This window comes from Ranitomeya variabilis, chromosome 4 (genome assembly GCF_051348905.1).
Source record: "Ranitomeya variabilis isolate aRanVar5 chromosome 4, aRanVar5.hap1, whole genome shotgun sequence".
NCBI classification, from domain to species: Eukaryota; Metazoa; Chordata; class Amphibia; order Anura; family Dendrobatidae; genus Ranitomeya; species Ranitomeya variabilis.
The window spans coordinates 374,962,686-374,981,886 of NC_135235.1; the positions used below are offsets into that span (position 1 = coordinate 374,962,686).

Below are 19,201 nucleotides of genomic sequence, written 5' to 3' on the forward strand. Positions count from 1 at the left end.
CTTTTTCTTTACATATTTTTTATTGTCTTCATTTATTTAAAAAAAAAAAAAAGCTTCTGGGGACAGTTTAAAATTGCATACTTATTAAGGTACCGTTACACTAAACGACTTACCAACGATCACGACCAACCATACGACCTGGCCGTGATCGTTGGTAAGTCGTTGTGTGGTCGCTGGGGAGCGGTCACACAGACAGCTCTCTCCAGCGACCAACGATCAGGGAACGACTTCGGCATCGTCCAAACTGTCTTCAACGATGCCGAAGTCCCCCTGCAGCACCCGGGTAACCAGGGTAAACATCGGGTTACTAAGTGCAGGGCTGCGCTTAGTAACCTGATATTTACCCTGGTTACCATTGTAAAAGTAAAAAAAAACAAAAAACAGTACTCACATTCTGATGTCTGTCACGTCCCCCGGCGTCCACAGGGTTACGAGCTGCTGCTCAGAGCTTCCTGCACTGAATGTGTCAGCACCGGCAGTAAAGCAGAGCACAGCGGTGACGTCACCGCTGTGCTCTGCTTTACGGCCGGCGCTGACAGTCAGTGCAGGAAGCTCTCGGCAGCAGCGCGTAACCCTGTGGACGCCGGGGGACGTGACAGACATCAGAATGTGAGTGTGTACTGTTTTTTTTTTTTTTTTTTTAACTTTTACAATGGTAACCAGGGTAAATATCGGGTTACTAAGCGCGGCCCTGCGCTTAGTAACCCGATATTTACTCTGGTTACAAGTGAACACATCGCTGGATTGGCGTCACACACGCCGATCCAGCGATGACAGCGGGTGATCAGCGACGAAATAAAGTTCTGGACTTCTAGCTCCGACCAGCAATATCACAGCGGGATCCAGATCGCTGCTGCGTGTCAAACACAACGAGATCGCTATCCAGGACGCTGCAACGTCACGGATCGTCGTCGTTCTCGCTGCAAAGTGGCTTAGTGTGAAGGTACCTTAAGTCTCAGTTACAGTAACTGCACTGTAGAGTTAATGTGTGCCTGCTTGGTCTGAAGGATATTGGCACCTCGCCTGGGAGACAATGAGCATGTATCATGACTGTTTCAAGAACTTAAACAGTTATCAATGCAGACATACTAAAGTGATAATTCCAATATTATAGTGTAACTAGCTGTACTACCCGGCTTCGCCCGGGTTAATGACTGCTGTTAGCAAAATAGAATGTGTTAACAAAAATTTATTCTGCACACAAAAACCACAAAACAAATAGATAGAAATGTAATTATTAAAAGGCAAAAACTAAGCAAATAGAAGCATTTCACAACATATATTAGCTTTGTTATACTGAGAATGTCTTTGTTGCCTATATTAACCAATCAGAGCTCAGGTTAATTAACTGTAGCAAAATAGAAGCTGAGCTGTGATTGGTTGCTATTGGCAGCCTGATAAATCCCCAGCCAACAGGAAGCCCTCCCCCCTGGCAGTATATATTAGCTCACACATACACATAATAGACAGGTCATGTGACTGACAGCTGCCGTATTTCCTATATGGTACATTTGTTGCTCTTGTAGTTTGCTTATTAATCAGATTTTTATTTTTGAAGGACAATACCAGACTTGTGTGTGTTTTAGGGCGAGTTTTATGTGTCAAGTTGTGTGTGTTGAGTTGCGTGTGGCGACATGCATGTAGCGACTTTTGTGAGATGAGTTTTGTGTGGCGACATGCGTGTAGCATCATTTTGTGTGTTGAGTTGCATGTGACAGGTTAGTGTAGCAAGTTGTGTGCAGCAAGATTTGTGCATGGCGAGTTTTGCGCGTGGCGAGTTTTATGTGTGGTGCATTTTGAGTATGTGCAAGTTTTGTGTGAGGCAACTTTTGCATGTGGTGCAACTTTTGTACATGTGGCAATTTTTCTGTGTGTGCAAGTTTTGCATGAGGTGAGTTTTCCATGAGGTGAGTTTTGCACGTGTGGCGAGTTTTGCGTGAGCCTAGTTTTGCATATGGCGAGTTTTGCATGTAGCGAGTTTTGAGTGGTGACTTTTGTGTTTCGACTTTTATGTGGCGAGGTTGGTGTGTGTGTGTGGTGAAATGTGTGCTGAGGGTGGTATATGTGTTCAAGCACGTGGTAGTGTGTGGCGCATTTTGTGTTTGTGTTCATATCCCCGTGTGTGGTGAGTATCCCATGTCGGGGCCCCACCTTAGCAACTGTACGGTATATACTCTTTGTCGCCATCGCTCTCATTCTTTAAGTCCTCATTGTTCACATCTGGCAGCTGTCAATTTTCCTCCAACACTTTTCCCTTCACTTTTTCCCCATTATGTAGATAGGAGCAAAATTGTTTGGTGAATTGGAACGCGCGGGGTTAAAATTTCACCTCACAACATAGCCTATGACGCTCTCGGGGTCCAGACGTGTGACTGTGCAAAATTTTGTGGCTGTAGCTGCGACGGTACAGATGCCAATCCCGGACATACACACATACATACATACACACATTCAGCTTTATATATTAGATATACCTGTATGTAATCTCCTGTATATAGTATATACCTGTGTGTCATCTCACCTATATATAGTATATATCTGTGTGTCATCTCCTGTATATAGTATATACCTGTATGTCATCTCCTCCTATACATAGCATATACCTGTGTCATCTCCTCCTGTATATACTATATACCTGTAGGTAATCTGCTCCTGTATATAGTATATACCTGTGTGTCATCTCCTCCTGTATATAGTATATACCTGTATGTCATCTCCTCCTGTATGTAGTATGTACCTGTATGTCATCTCCTCCTCTATATAGTATATACCTGTGTGTCATCTCTCCTGTATATAGTATATATCTGTGTGTCATCTCCTCCTGTATATAGTATATACCTGTGTGTCATCTCCCCTGTAAATAGTATATACCTGTGTGTCATCTCCTGTATATAGTATATAGCTGTATGTCATCTCCTCCTGTATTAGCCCTCGTTCACACGTTATTTGGTCAGTATTTTTACCTCAGTATTTGTAAGCTAAAATGGCAGCCTGATAAATCCCCAGCCAACAGTAAGCCCACCCCCTGGCAGTATATATTAGCTCACACATACACATAATAGACTGGTCATGTGACTGACAGCTGCCGGATTCCTATATGGTACATTTGTTGCTCTTGTAGTTTGTCTGCTTATTAATCAGATTTTTATTTTTGAAGGATACCAGACTTGTGTGTGTTTTAGGGCGAGTTTCGTGTGTCAAGTTGTGTGTGTTGAGTTGCGTGTGGCGACATGCATGTAGGGACTTTTGTGAGATGAGTTTTGTGTGGCGACATGCGTGTAGCAACTTTTTGTGTGTCGAGTTGCATGTGACAGGTTAGTGTAGCAAGTTGTGTGCAGCAAGTTTTGCGCATGGCGAGTTTTGCGCGTGGCGAGTTTTATGTGTGGTGCCTTTTGAGTATGTGCAAGTTTTGTGTGAGGCAACTTTTGCATGTGTTGCAACTTTTGTGCATGTGGCAATTTTTCTGCGTGTGGCAATTTTTCTGCGTGTGCAAGTTTTGCGTGTGGCGAGTTTTGCACGTGTGGCGAGTTTTGCATGTGGAGAGTTTTGCGCGTGGCGAGTTTTGAGCGGCGACTTTTGTGTTTCTACTTTTATGTGGCGAGGTTGGTGTATGTGTGGTGAAATGTGCACTGAGGGTGGTATATGTGTTCGAGCACGTGGTAGTGTGTGGCGCATTTTGTGTGTGTGTTCATATCCCCGTGGTGGTGTGATTATCCCATGTTGGGGCCCCACCTTAGCAACTGTACAGTATATACTCTTTGGTGCCATCGCTGTCATTCTTTAAGTCCCCCTTGTTCACATCTGGCAGCTGTTAATTTGCCTCCAACACTTTTCCTTTCATTTTTTCCCCATTATGTAGATAGGGGCAAAATTGTTTGGTGAATTGGAAAGCGCGGGGTTAAAATTTCACCTCACAATATAGCTTTGACGCTCTCAGGGTCCAGACGTGTGACTGTGCAAAATTTTGTGCCTGTAGCTGCGACGCCTCCAACACTTTTCCTTTCACTTTTTCCCCATTATGTAGATAGGGGCAAAATTGTTTGGTGAATTGGAAAGCGCGGGGTTAAAATTTCACCTCACAACATAGCCTATGACGCTCTCGGGGTCCAGACGTGTGACTGTGCAAAATTTTGTGGCTGTAGCTGCTACGGTTCAGATGCCAATCCCGGACATACATACATACATACATACATACACACACACACACATTCAGCTTTATATATTAGATAACCATTTGTTCCATATTTATTCGACTTGAGATCAAAACTCTCCTAGAAAACTTCTCACCTCCATTAACTGCTTCTTTTGCCATAGATACAACTAGTTTAGAATTGCTGGCTATTTTCTCTCCACAAGTGATGGCTTCATCCACAACCTTGTCCACTGGGTACACCCTGCTGATTAGTCCTGTAAAGAAAAGAACATTATAACCATTTTGTTGGTGCATCAGTATTTAACCCACGTGTCAAACTCTGGCCTGTGAGGAAAGCAGCCCTCCCACCCATGTCCTGCTGTTTGAAGAAGCCGAGTTAGGCCGGTTTCACATTAGCGTTTGGAGGAGCTGCGGACTTCCTCTGTGAAGCCCCACCATCGGCCGCACCTCCGCCTCTATCTCCGCCTACTTCTGCATGCGGCCTGCGTACCTATCTTTAACATTAGGTACGCAGGTCGTGCCGCTGTATGCGGATGCTTCCGCATGCGTCGTTTTGACGATGCGGCGACCAACGTAGGACGCAGCTTGTAGCAATTTCTTTTTTTTTTTCAAAACTACGCATGCGGAAGCATCCGCATACAGCGGCACGACCTGCGTACCTAATGTTAAAGGTAGGTACGCAGGCCACATGCCGGCCGAATTCAGAAGTAGGCGGAGCTAGCGGCGGAGGTGCGGCCAAGGGCGGGGCTTCATGGAGGAAGTCCGCAGCCCTCCGCAGCTCCTCAAAACGCTAGTGTGAAACTAGCCTTAGGGTGGGTTTCCACGGTCAGGATTGCTCAGGATTTGACGCAGGTAAAACCTGCACCAAATCTGCACCTGAGGTCACTGGCAGGTCACCTGCATTTTTGATGCGTTTTTATATGCATTTTTCATGGGGATTTGTGTGTGTTTTTGTATACCAATTGTCCAACCTCTTCATTTACATACTCCATTGAAGAATAATGTTTACACACAGAGATAGATAAATGACAGATGATAGATATGGGATAGATAGATAATAGATACATAATAGATAGATCTATCGTATCTATCTATCGTATGTATCCTATCTATCATCTATATATAAATATTTATCTATTGATAGCTAGATATATCGATAGATAATAGATAGATACGATAGATAGATAATAGATAGATAGATAGATAGATACTACCAAGCCCAATGTTTAGTAATAAATATAATAAAATGGTATATAAGGGTTAGGCCGGGATCACACATGCAAGAAACTCGCACGAGTCTCGCACCTCAATACCCGGCACTGCTGCCGGCACGCGGGATTGGAGTGTGCGGCCGCATGTATTTCTATGTAGTTGAACGCTCCGGTCCCGAGTGCTGGCGGCAGTGACGGGTATTGAGGCGAGAGACTCATGTGAGTTTCTCGCAAGTGTGACCCAGGCCTTAAAAGCAATGTTTAATTTAAAAAAAAAAAATTGAAGAAAAAAAATGGAGTGGGCTCCCGCGCAATTTCCTGCGCCAGAGAAGGAAAGCCAGCGACGGGGACAAATTTTTAGCCTGGGAAGGGGTTAATACCCATGGATCTTCCCAGGCTATGAATATCAGCCCGCAGCTGTATGTTTAGCCTTTACTGGCACGGGGTCCCCCTATAATTTATAGCCAGAAAGGCTACGCAGACAGCTGCGGGCTGATATTCATAGCCTAGGGAGGGGCCATGGATATTGCCCCCCTGGCTACAAATACCATCCCTCAAGCCCCAGAAATGGTTCCGGCGCTTAGCCTCTCTCTTCCCACTCCCAAGTAGTGGTGGGATATGGGGTAATAAAGGGTTAATGTCACCCTTGTAAGGTGACATTAAGCCAGTTTAGTAATGGAGACACGTCAATAAGATACCTACCATTACTAATCCTATAGATGTTAAAGGGCTAATAAAACACACACACATGCAGAATAAAGTATTTTAATGAAATAATACGCCACACAGTTTTGACCATATTTTTATTATACGCTCAATCCATGCAATGCCCTCGTCTCCTGGAAAAAAAAGAAAAATAATAAACCAACAGTATACTCCCAGAGTCCGACGTAGTCCTTAATAACAAGTGTCCCATGACGAGTCCAGCACTGCTACATCTGGATGCCTGACATCCAGATGTAGCAGAGCTTGTAGATGATCGCTGGAGATAACTCTCCAGCGATCACCTACATTCTAAAACCAGCCTAGTGTGACCGGAGATAACCCCTGGTCACTTGCACGGCAGTTCTCGCGGTAAGCTAAGTTATCGCGAGAACTTAGCTTACCGCGAGAAGTAAACCAACTGAAAAAAGACCAAAACCTACCCCTAAAATCATCAATCTTTATTAATAATTACGTATAATACCAAAAATATATATAAAGTGAGATAAAAAGTACATCCCTATAGGGAACCCCCCAAGGATAGGGATAAAGTTAATTTCAAAAGGTACCCTCTATGGAGTTTTTATAATGCCAGGAAAACCAGATAGAAAAACCAAATAGAAAAAAACCAAATAGAAAAAACCAAGCAGAAAAAATGAAAAAAATATATAAAGCAATAATAAAAAATTATCAAAATATGAAATAATCAAAAAAACCAAAAATAAGGCTAATACCTTTCTGGATACACAATGCCTCAACTAGCCCTAATTGGCCCTGGAATCTGTTATCCTTCCTGACAGCGGAGGTTGGCACCCTGTATGCGATATGGCGCCCCCACTCAACGACGGCTGTCCCTCCTATCCCTGGGTTATCCCTAATAAACTAATAATCACAGACAAAAGACATACAAATATGGATCAAGTTAGATCCATAAAGACACAATGTAAAAACACAATGAATATCCCTCAGGACACACACTGATTCATAGGTCATAAATATATAGCTCATAATCATCACTTAGCTCATAATTCCTGGGTGTTCCCTTCAGGCAACCCACTGGGACAGTAATGAGCCGATGCATTTGCATGGTTGCCTGAAGGGAACACCCAGGAATTATGAGCTAAGTGATGATTATGAGCTATATATTTATGACATATGAATCAGTGTGTGTCATGTATGAAGCACTTTATTTATGTTCCTCTGCCCATATGGAGATATACGTACACATTGTTTGGCCTACTAAGGGGATCTAGACTATTGTAGTCATATATCTATGGAGATAGAATATATGGGTAGAAAAATCAGTATCAATACAACTTATATATCTACCTATATCATCTAGAAAGGCAGCCTTGAGTTAATTTAGCAAAAGGCACATTATTAGATGGTGACACCAATCTATAGCCCATGGTGTACACTATAGGCTTCAGTCTCCAGAGCTATTATAGTGGTGGGAGTGCATAGCAAGGAACATATATAGAGGGATATTCATTGTGTTTTTACATTGTGTCTTTATGGATCTAACTTGATCCATATTTGTATGTCTTTTGTCTGTGATTATTAGTTTATTAGGGATAACCCAGGGATAGGAGGGACAGCCGTCGTTGAGTGGGGGCGCCATATCGCATACAGGGTGCCAACCTCCGCTGTCAGGAAGGATAACAGATTCCAGGGCCAATTAGGGCTAGTTGAGGCATTGTGTATCCAGAAAGGTATTAGCCTTATTTTTGGTTTTTTTGATTATTTCATATTTTGATAATTTTTTATTATTGCTTTATATATTTTTTTCATTTTTTCTGCTTGGTTTTTTCTATTTGGTTTTTTTCTATTTGGTTTTTCTATCTGGTTTTCCTGGCATTATAAAAACTCCATAGAGGGTACCTTTTGAAATTAACTTTATCCCTATCCTTGGGGGGTTCCCTATAGGGATGTACTTTTTATCTCACTTTATATATATTTTTGGTATTATACGTAATTATTAATAAAGATTGATGATTTTAGGGGTAGGTTTTGGTCTTTTTCAGTTGGTTTAGTCATATACTCCCCTGTAAATAACTGGTTTTGTTGCTTACCGCGAGAAGTGCAGTGGACGAGGACTTCCGGCGGCGGGACAGGTAAGCCGGCATGTGAATTAGTAGACATGCGTAGTAAGCTGCGTTAACGCAGTTACTACGCATGTGACTCATCATTAGATGCGGTTTTACCGCATCTAATGATTGTTTATGGTAAATTTACGGCGCGGCGACGGAGAGTCGCCGCATTGTAAACAGACATGCTGTGTTCTGAAAAGACGCGCCGCATGTCCGTTTACGTGGGTCTGCCGCCTGTGTGTTTTAACGCATAGTGGAGATGGGATTTCATGAAATCCTCTCCCCTCTCTGTAACATCTGGACACTGCGTGTTTGACGCTGCGGCTCTACACAATGCACATGCTGCGGAAAATTCCACGCAGAAACGCAGCGTTTTATTTTCCTCAACATGTCAATTCTTTGTGTGGATTCAGCAGCGTTTCATACCTATTCCATAATAGGAATCCGCAGGTGTAAAAATGCAGGCCAAACCCGCACAAAATCCCCAATGGAATCCGCAACGTGTGCACATATCCTAAAGAAGCACCACCATTTTATTAAAAAAAAAAAAAAATATTCTCTATTTTTCTCCTCAAAATTTGGGGTGCGTCTTATAATCTGGAGTGTCCTATAATCCAAAAAATATAGTATTTCAGAGATTTACATGAAAACTCTGGTCTAAGAGACCAGCGATGAACGCAGGATAAATGTGAGCAGAGTTTTACTGCGATCTTTGTGAGGCAAAATGAACAAAACAACAGCAGGTGAAGAATGTGTTTTACTTTTTTACATTGTTCCTTGTGCACTTTAGGTGATTAGGCGACTTTATTCTTCGGGCCGGTGCGATTACAGCGATACCAGATTTATATGGGGTTTTTATGTTTGGCTGCTGTCATATACTAAAAGACGCGTTTTATTGCAAAAACTGCATCACCATATTCTGAGAGCTATAATGTTTCTATATTTCGGCCGACAGTCATGTGACTGCTTGTTTTCTGCAGGACAACTTATCGCTCTTATTGGAACCATTTTCGGGCACATGACATTTTTTAATCCCTTTCTATTCTGATTTTTGTAAGACAGAATGAACAAGCAAGCAATTCAGGATTTTTTTTAATGCCGTTCTGCGTGCGATAAAATTGATAAGGCAGTTTTATTCTTTAGGTCAGTACGATTACAGTGATAACACATTTATATGTTTTGCCGCTTTTTCACAATTAAAACTATTTTATAGAAAAAATAGTTTTTGCATCGCTTTATTCTGAAAGCTATAACTTCTTTTTCTGCTGTTGGAGTTGTATGGCAGCTTGTTTTTTGCAGGACAAGATGAATTTTCATCGATACCATTATTGTTTCGATTTTACTTTTTGATCGCATTTTATTCTACTTTTTGGCATGATGAAAAAGCAAAAGGCTTTTACTCTTTTTTTATTACAGTGTGCACTGAAAGATTTAACTAGTGTGACAGTTTTATAGGTCGGCTCGTTCAGGACCTGTGTACTTTTTCGGTTTTTACATAAATAAACGTATTTATTGGTTTAATATGTTTTACTTTTTTTTCATTTATTTAAATTTTTTTTTTATAGCTGTAAAACATTTTTTTATTTTTACTTTTCTACTTAGTCCATGTATGGAACTTCAACTTTTATTTCTCCGATCACTGGTCTCACACAATGCAATACACATGTATTGCATTGTATAAGACCTGACAGTGTTACACTGTCAGATCGCTTAGACTCAGCTGCTGGCTGAGTCTAACAAGCCACTGCAGCAGGCAGACTCGGAAGACATCACGTGGCCTATGGCTGCCGGGACAACATGTGATCCCCCGTGATATGATGAGATGTAATCAAGGGAGGACGGAGAGGCGAGTATAGAAGTGGTCTCCCTTTGCTATCTTCTAAATGCCGCGATCGCGGCATCTAGAAAATAGCAAAGGGTTAACATCATTGGATCCTGATCCAATCAGGTCCCGATGTGGTCACCCGTCAGTGCTACCATTCTGCGCAGGAATCGCAGCATTTGCAGGACTCTCCCTGGGGATCCTGGCAACAGTGAGACAACCAACTGCTCATAAACGTCAGAGCTACATAAAGCCCAGCAAGTGCCGAAGTTTATATACAGTGAGCAGTCGCGAAGCGGTTAATACATTTTATTCTACTTTCAAAATATTTTTCTTTACCTTTATGTGGTTATTCTACACCCTTTTTTCCTGTATATGAGTCTTGTTATCGTAGTGTAAAACAATTAATTGTGGTCCTTGATATTGAGTATTATTCAGTTAATTATCCACAGAGCATTTTATATAATATTTTGATACTCATACATGTTGCTAAATTATGGTCTAGTCAATGAGTAGTTAGCAGTGACTGTTGTAGTCCCATACACCACCTTGAAGAATGGAAGTGAATAGTTAAAGGGAGAATATAATAGCTTCACTTTCTCCATGAAGATGCCGTTTTATTTACACAGCCAAACATTATGAAAAAGCTATTTACTGGTAAATTGCCAGTATATCTACAGATAAACAAGGCTTTTCTAGATGACCCCCTCTTAAAGAGGATTTCTACTACAATATTAATCATCTATCCTCAGAAAAGGTCATCAATTTCAGCAATTAAATGAACAGGTGCTGATCAGCGGTCACTAAATCTAATATATAAAGCTGAATGTGTGTATGTGTGTATGTGTGTATGTCCGGGATTGGCATCTGAACCGTCGCAGCTACAGCCACAAAATTTTGCACAGTCACACGTCTGGACCCCGAGAGCGTCATAGGCTATGTTGTGAGGTGAAATTTTAACCCCGCGCTTTCCAATTCGCCAAACAATTTTGCCCCTATCTACATAATGGGGAAAAAGTGAAAGGAAAAGTGTTGGAGGCGTCGCAGCTACAGGCACAAAATTTTGCACAGTCACACGTCTGGACCCTGAGAGCGTCAAAGCTATGTTGTGAGGTGAAATTTTAACCCCGCGCTTTCCAATTCACCAAACAATTTTGCCCCTATCTACATAATGGGGAAAAAATGAAAGGAAAAGTGTTGGAGGCAAATTAACAGCTGCCAGATGTGAACAAGGGGGACTTAAAGAATGAGAGCGATGGCGCCAAAGAGTATATACTGTACAGTTGCTAAGGAGGGGCCCCGACATGGGATAATCACCACACCACCACGGGGATATGAACAAACACACAAAATGCGCCACACACTACCACGTGCTCGAACACATATACCACCCTCAGCGCACATTTCACCACACATACACCAACCTCGCCACATAAAAGTAGAAACACAAAAGTCGCCGCTCAAAAATCGCCACGCGCAAAACTCTCCACATGCAAAACTCGCCACACGTGCAAAACTCACCTCAAGGAAAACTCGCCACACGCAAAACTTGCACACACAGAAAAATTGCCACACGCACAAAAATTGCCACATGCACAAAAGTTGCAACACATGCAAAAGTTGCCTCACACAAAACTTGCACATACTCAAAAGGCACCACACATAAAACTCGCCACGCGCAAAACTCGCCATGCGCAAAACTTGCTGCACACAACTTGCTACACTAACCTGTCACATGCAACTCGACACACAAAAAGTTGCTACACGCATGTCGCGACACAAAACTCATCTCACAAAAGTCCCTACATGCATGTCGCCACACGCAACTCAACACACACAACTTGACACACGAAACTCGCCCTAAAACACACACAAGTCTGGTATTATCCTTCAAAAATAAAAATCTGATTAATAAGCAGACAAACTACAAGAGCAACAAATGTACCATATAGGAAATACGGCAGCTGTCAGTCACATGACCTGTCTATTATGTGTATGTGTGAGCTAATATATACTGCCAGGGGGGAGGGCTTCCTGTTGGCTGGTGATTTATCAGGCTGCCAATAGCAACCAATCACAGCTCAGCTTCTATTTTGCTACAGTTAATTAACCTGAGCTCTGATTGGTTAATATAGGCAACAAAGACATTCTCAGTATAACAAAGCTAATATATGTTGTGAAATTCTTCTATTAGCTTAGTTTTTGCCTTTTAATAATTACATTTCTATCTATTTGTTTTGTGGTTTCTGTGTGCAGAATAAATTTTTGTTAACACATTCTATTTTGCTAACAGCAGTCATTAACCCGGGCGAAGCCGGGTAGTACAGCTAGTAGTGTAATAAAGCAATGATGTTCCCTCTGTACAGTGCTTACATATGGATAATACTGGAGTGCACAACAGATGATCGGCTAGGATTGGATATAGGACTCCCACAAAACTGATACTGATGACAATTTAATTCATGAAATGAGCAGATTTGATATGCATACTTTATGTTCTTTTAGGTGACCTAGGCATATTTTGCAGATAACTAACTGTACCTGCTTCTTTAGCTTCTTGGGCATTGATGCGATCTCCAGTAAGGATCATTTCCATAGCCAAGGATTTTCCAAGAGCTCTTGTAAGCCTTTGGGTACCTCCAGCCCCTGGGAAAGACATGTAGGAAAGGAAATAACATATTTAGAAGATAGATAAAGGAATGATTTGCATGTTTGGATAATTTTGTGTTATCTTTTTTAACCAGTTCAGTACTGGGCCACTTTGCCCACTCTTATTTGCAAGAGTTTATTTTTTGGATCAATACAGTTAGACCAATACTAAATTTATAAAACTTTCTATATTAACCACTTCACCGCAAAGATTGTTTTCACCTTCCTGACCAGGCCATTTGTTTCAATTCTAACCAGTGTCACTTTATGAGGCCATAACTCTGGAATGTGTCAATGGATCCCACTGACCCAGATTGTTTTTTGTGATATATTAACTTCTACCACTAACATGAAGTACTTCTGATATGACTTACGTTTGTTTCTGAAAAAAATTGAAAATTGCTACATTTTCGCCAAATTTCCAAATTTTACATTTTTATGCCCTTAAATCAAAGATTCATGTCACAAAAATAGTTAATAAATAACATTTCCCACATGTCTACCTTAGATCACCACAATTTTTGAAACAATTTTTTTTTTTGCTAGGAAGTTATAAGGGTTAAAAAATGACCAGCGATTTCTCATTTTTACATCAAAATTTACAAGACCATTTTTGTTTTTAGGGACCACATCACATTTGAAATCAGGGCTCTATATGAAAATACTGTGCAAATATTTTTGCATAGCTTCATTCTGAGTTATAACGTTTTTATTTTTCTGCTGATAGAGCTTTTTTTTCTTTTTTGCAGGACAAGATGATGTGTTCAGCATTACAATGTTAATTTATATTCTTTTTCATCGTGTTTTATTCCACTTTTTTCTTGGTGGTATGACAAAGCTTTGTTTTTTGCTTTTTATTTTCTTATTGTGTTCACTAAAGAGGTTAACTAGTAGGGCAGTTTTATAGGTTGGGTCGCTCTAGACTCGGCGACACCAAATATGTGTACTTTTATAATACAATATATATATATATATATATATATATATATATATATATATATATATATATATATATACATATATATATATATTAAAATTGTTTTTTATTTTTGTTAATAAAAATTCTTTTGATTCACAATAACTGTCTGTTTCCTTTAGCTCTTTATTTTAACACTAGATGGTGGCCCGATTCTAGCGCATCGGGTATTCTAGAATATGTATAGTAGTATATAACACAGGCCACGTCATATATAACACAGCCACATAGTATATAACACAGCCACGTAGTATATTGCCCAGCCACGTAGTATATTGCCCAGCCACGTAGTATATTGCCCAGCCACCTAGTATATTGCCCAGCCACCTAGTATATTGCCCAGCCACGTAGTTTCTAGCACAGAGACGTAGTATATTGCCCAGCCACGTAGTATATAACACAGCCACGTAGTATATAGCACAGAGATGTAGAATATTGCACAGCCACGTAGTATATAACAGCCCACGCAGTATATAACACAGCCAACGTAGTATATAGCAATGTGGGCACCATATCCCTGTTAAAAAAAAATGTAAATAAAAAATAGTTATATACTCGCCTTCCAGCAGCCCCAGGATCCAGCCCAGGTCTTTAGAGATGCTCCTCGCGACGCTCCGTTCCCAGTAATGCCTTGCGGCAATAACACGTGATGATGTAGCGGTCTCGCGAGACCGCTACATCATTTCCGGACATTGCCACAATGCATTCTTGGGACCGGAGCGTCGCAAGGAGCAGGAAAGGCGCCGGAAGGTGAGAATATAATGATTTAATTTTTTTTTTTAAATTATTTGTTAGATCTTTTTACTATTGATGCTGCATAGGCAGCATCAATAGTAAAAAGTTGGTCACACAGGGTTAATAGCAGCGTTTAACGGACTGCTAAACCTCTATGGGGGCACTGACTGGAGTGGAGTAGGAAGGGGGCACTGACTGGAGGGGAGTAGGGAAGGGCAAATTCGCGGCTGGGCTGTACCCGTCGCTGATTGGTTGCGGCCGGCCACGACCAATCAGCGACGCGGGATTTCTGTGACAGACGGAAGTACCCCTTAGACGATTATATACATAGATGTGTGTATTGTTGAGTGTATTGTTGAGTGAAGTATTAACAGGTGTTACAGTTAAGGTGTTTATTATTAAACTTACATTCAAGGTGACAATATAACAGTCAGAAAAAAAGTACAGGTACATAACATTACAGGTACATTAGACTTATTTACAGCTTAAGCCATTTCATCTTGCCATGACACACGTTCCAATATCAGAGACAAAGTAGGCAGCAAATTTATCCCTCATTTGGGCAACTTCCACTGTAGTCCTCAGAGGGCGAGAATGATAATCCGGCAATGTGGCATTAACAGGTTCATCAAGTTCGAAGTGGGGTTGCTCTTTTGCCAGGATGTAATTATGCAGAACACCACACACTTTCACAACCTCATCAAACCAAAGGCACACGCCACAGTTCTTTGTGCTCTTGTCAGTTTGTAGTTGAAAATCCTTTTGGTGTGATTCAAGTCCTGACTTGAGTATGGTTTCATGAGGTTGGCACACATTTGAAACACCTCATCACCAACAACAACAAATGGCATTGGCGGTCCTTAAGTGTTCGGAAGAGGTTGTGGCAGTGGAAACTTGAAATTATTAGCATACAAATGTTGTCCCATGTCAGAGTTTTTGAAAGTCTGTGAGCCATTTCCTCGTCCAAATGAGCCAATGTCAACGGCGACAAATCTACACTCAGCATCCACAATCGACATGAGAACAATGGAAAAGCATTTTTTATAATTGAAGTACTCGGATCCACTTCCAGCAGGTTTCAAAATCCGAATGAGTTTGCCGTCCACAGCCCTTCAATTTCCTTGAATTTTTCTTCATTTTTCAGCCAGAGTTCAGTTGTGGGTTGGGGGAGGAATTCTGCACGCAGACAGTCACACAATGCACGGCAGGTGTCTCCAACAATCCCAGAAAGGGTGGACAGTCCAATCCGAAATTGAAAATGTAAAGATCTTAAGGTATCTCCGGTAGCCAGGAATCTGTGGATAAGAAAATGGGGGGAAAAAAAATCAGTACATGGCTTTTATAACAAGAATATTAATTACAGGTGTTTCTTTTTCAAAATTACGTACCTTAGGGTCACCAACAGACATTCCTCAGCAGGAATTGTTCTACGTAGTTGCGTGTCCTGCCTGGTGATGGATCCTTACACACGATGCAGCAATTCATCGAAGCTGTGTTCAGACATCCTCGTGTATTCAAAAAACTTTTGCGGGTTTTCACGAAACACTGTGTACAGTGAGTGGTAGGCTCCACGGATCTCGGACTTCAACAATGGGGTGTTGCCAACAGCGACGACGACGTCTTCTCCATCTTTCTCTTCTCTTTTCTTCCTCACAAGCCACAGCAAGAGCAAATTTCAATGATACATCCAGATTCAGACTGAAGCTCTCCACGCTAAGATCCATCTTGCAGCAGGATACAGCATCAAAAGAAGAGGATTTCATCTGTGCAGAGTCTATATATAGAAATCCCATAAGCCAAGCCCATTGGGAAATACCGTACGCATGCGCATAAACAGCGCAAACGCATGCAAAAATGTATGCACGTGCGTTTTTTTTGCTGTTATGCGTAAGATCATGCTGATAAAAAAACGCAGTGTAAACATGCATTTGTGCATGCAGATGATACGCTGCGCACATAAACACTAATGTGAACCTAGCCTAACACTGATTACTTCGGATGCACAATAAATGGAACCTTTTTTTTTCACTTCATTCCTTCGTGAGTGTCAAGTTTATTCAACTACATTTACTAATGGCTGAATATCCTACTTGGGCACCACATTCCTTGACTATAAGAGTGCCATGAATATTACTTTTTTGACAAAAAAAACCTGTGTGCATGAGATATCTAAACTCTCATAGGTTTTGCTGGTACTGTAAAAAGCAGCTGAAAATTAGCATAAAAATAAGCAGCAAAAAAACAAAGCAAAAACGCCAACTGTGAAGATACCCTTAGGCTCTAGAGAACCTACTAGCTCCTGGTACCTATTTTTCATGGTACCGAAGCAGAGAAAAGAAATTCCTTCAATACTTCTATCACGACAGTAGTCTAGGGTATTAGCAGTGATATTCCTTGGCTGATGGAAAAATTTAACATTGAGTACAACGTGAAGGGGTGGAAACTTCATGGATTCATCCAAAAAAGCCTGAAAGCTGTGCTACTGCATAATGGTAACAAGTATGCTTCAGTGCCTTTAGGGCATTCTATGCACTTGAAGGAAAGCGATGAGAATTTAGACTTTACATTTCTTGAGAATAACCAGGAGGCTCAAGGGTGGTCAATACTTAGTGATCTAAAAGTTCTTTCTTTGCTCCAGCAAGGAGGATACACAAACTAACCATGCTGTTTGTGTGAATGGGCAGCCGGGATAGGACTGTAGCAAAAAAAAGTTGGCCAAGGAGAACATCTTTGCAACCTGGACATGAACATTGTTGTGGAACGTCTAGTTGATCCCTCAAAGGTACCCCAGCCACCACTCCAAATTAGGCTTGGATTGATGAAGCACTTTGTGAAAGCTCAACAGAAAGAAGGAGAGACTTTTAAAGAGAACCTGTAAACAGAATTGTGCTGAGTAACCTACAAAGTGTCAGGTTGATAATAATAATAATTTTATTTATATAGCGCCAACATATTCCGCAGCGCTTTACAAATTATAGAGGGGACTTGTACAGACAATAGACATTACAGCATAACAGAAATCACAGTTCAAAATAGATACCAAGAGGAATGAGGGCCCTGATCGCAAGCTTACAAACTATAAGGAAAAGGGGAGACACAAGAGTGGATGGTAACAATTGCTTTAGTTATTTGGGCCAGCCATAGCGTAAGGCTCGGGTGTTTATGTAAAGCTGCATGAACCAGTTAACTGCCTAAGTATGTAGCAGTACAGACACAGAGGCTATTAACTGATGAAGGGTATAAGAACATGATGCGAGGAACCTGATTATGTTTTTTTTTTTTTTTAATGGGCCACACAGGGATAGTTAGGTTAATGCGTTGAGGCGGTAGGCCAATCTGAACAAATGAGTTTTTAGGGCGTGCTTAAAACTGTGGGGATTAATCGTATTAACCTAGGTAGTGCATTCCAAAGAGTCGGCGCAGCACGTGTAAAGTCTTGGAGACGGGAGTGGGAGGTTCTGATTATTGAGGATGCTAACCTGAGGTCATCAGTGGAGCGGAGGGCACGGGTAGGTTGGTAGACTGAGACCAGAGAGGAAATGTAGGGTGGTGCTGAGCCATGGAGTGCTTTGTGGATGAGCGTAGTAGTTTTGTACCGGATTCTGGAGTGGATGGGTAGCCAGTGTAATGACTGGCACAAGGTAGAGGCATCGGTGTAACAGTTGGTGAGGAATATGATCCTGGCAGCAGCATTCAGGACAGATTGGAGCGGGGAGAGTTTGGTAAGAGGGAGGCCGATTAGTAGAGAGTTACAATAGTCCAGACGAGAATGAATAAGTGAGACAGTAAGAGTTTTTGCAGAGTCGAAAGTAAGAAAAGGGCGAATTCTAGAAATGTTTTTGAGATGCAGATAAGAAGAGCGAGGCAGTGATCGGATGTGGGGGGTGAATGAAAGCTCCGAATCAAGTATGACCCCAAGGCAGCGGGCATGTTGCTTTGGAGTAATGGTGGAACTGCACACGGAGATGGCAATGTCAGGCAAAGGGAGGTTAATAGAGGGAGAAAACACGAGGAGTTCAGTTTTTGACAGGTTCAGTTTAAGATAGAGGGAGGACATGATGTTAGAAACAGCGGTAAGACAATCACTGGTGTTTTTCAAAAAGGTCGGCGTGATAACAGGAGAAGAGGTGTATAATTGGGTGTCGTCAGCATAGAGATGGTACTGGAAACCAAATCTACTGATTGTTTGTCCAATAGGGGCAGTATACAAAGAGAAGAGGAGGGGGCCTAGGACTGATCCTTGAGGAACCCCAACAGTAAGGGGAAGGTGAGAGGAGGAGGAACCAGCAAAAGATACAGTGAAGGAGCGGTCAGAGAGATAGGAGGAGAATCAGGAGAGAACGGTGTCCTTGAGGCCGATGGAGCGGAGAATAGTGAGGAGGAGCTGATGATCCACAGTGTCGAATGCTGCGGACAGATCCAGGAGAATTAGCATGGAGTAGTGACCATTAGATTTAGCTGTTAGTAGGTCATTAGAGACTTTAGTGAGTTTAGCGGAAACCAGATTGAAGAGGGTCGAGAAGAGAGTTATCTGAGAGATATCGAGTAAGACAGGAGTGGACCAGGCGTTCGAGGAGTTTGGAGATGAAGGGAAGATTAGAGACAGGTCTATAATTAGCAGCACAGTTTTGATCGAGGGATGGTTTTTTAAGTAATGGATGTATGATGGCATGCTTAAATGAGGATGGAAAAATACCGGAAGTGAGAGAAAGGTTGAATATTTTTGTTAGGTGAGAGGTGACAACCGGGGAAAGGGACTGGAGGAGATGTGACAGAATGGGGTCACTGGTATAAGTGGTTGGGTGAGAAGATGCAAGGAGCCCGATTACTACTTCTTCTGTAACTGGTTCAAAGTCAGAGAGT

General features: G+C 41.7%; 1 protein-coding gene across 1 annotated transcript in view; it reads right to left on the bottom strand.

Annotated features, from left to right (window-relative positions):
• ECHS1 (enoyl-CoA hydratase, short chain 1) overlaps positions 1–19,201 on the bottom strand; it is a 124,496-nt gene that overhangs the window by 20,630 nt on the left and 84,665 nt on the right. Inside the window, exons 5-6 of the mRNA XM_077250763.1 lie at positions 12,520–12,624; positions 4,288–4,407 (exon numbers count right to left, since the gene is read on the bottom strand). Coding sequence (XP_077106878.1) covers positions 4,288–4,407; positions 12,520–12,624 — 225 coding nt within the window. The remainder of the gene's footprint in view (positions 1–4,287; positions 4,408–12,519; positions 12,625–19,201) is intronic.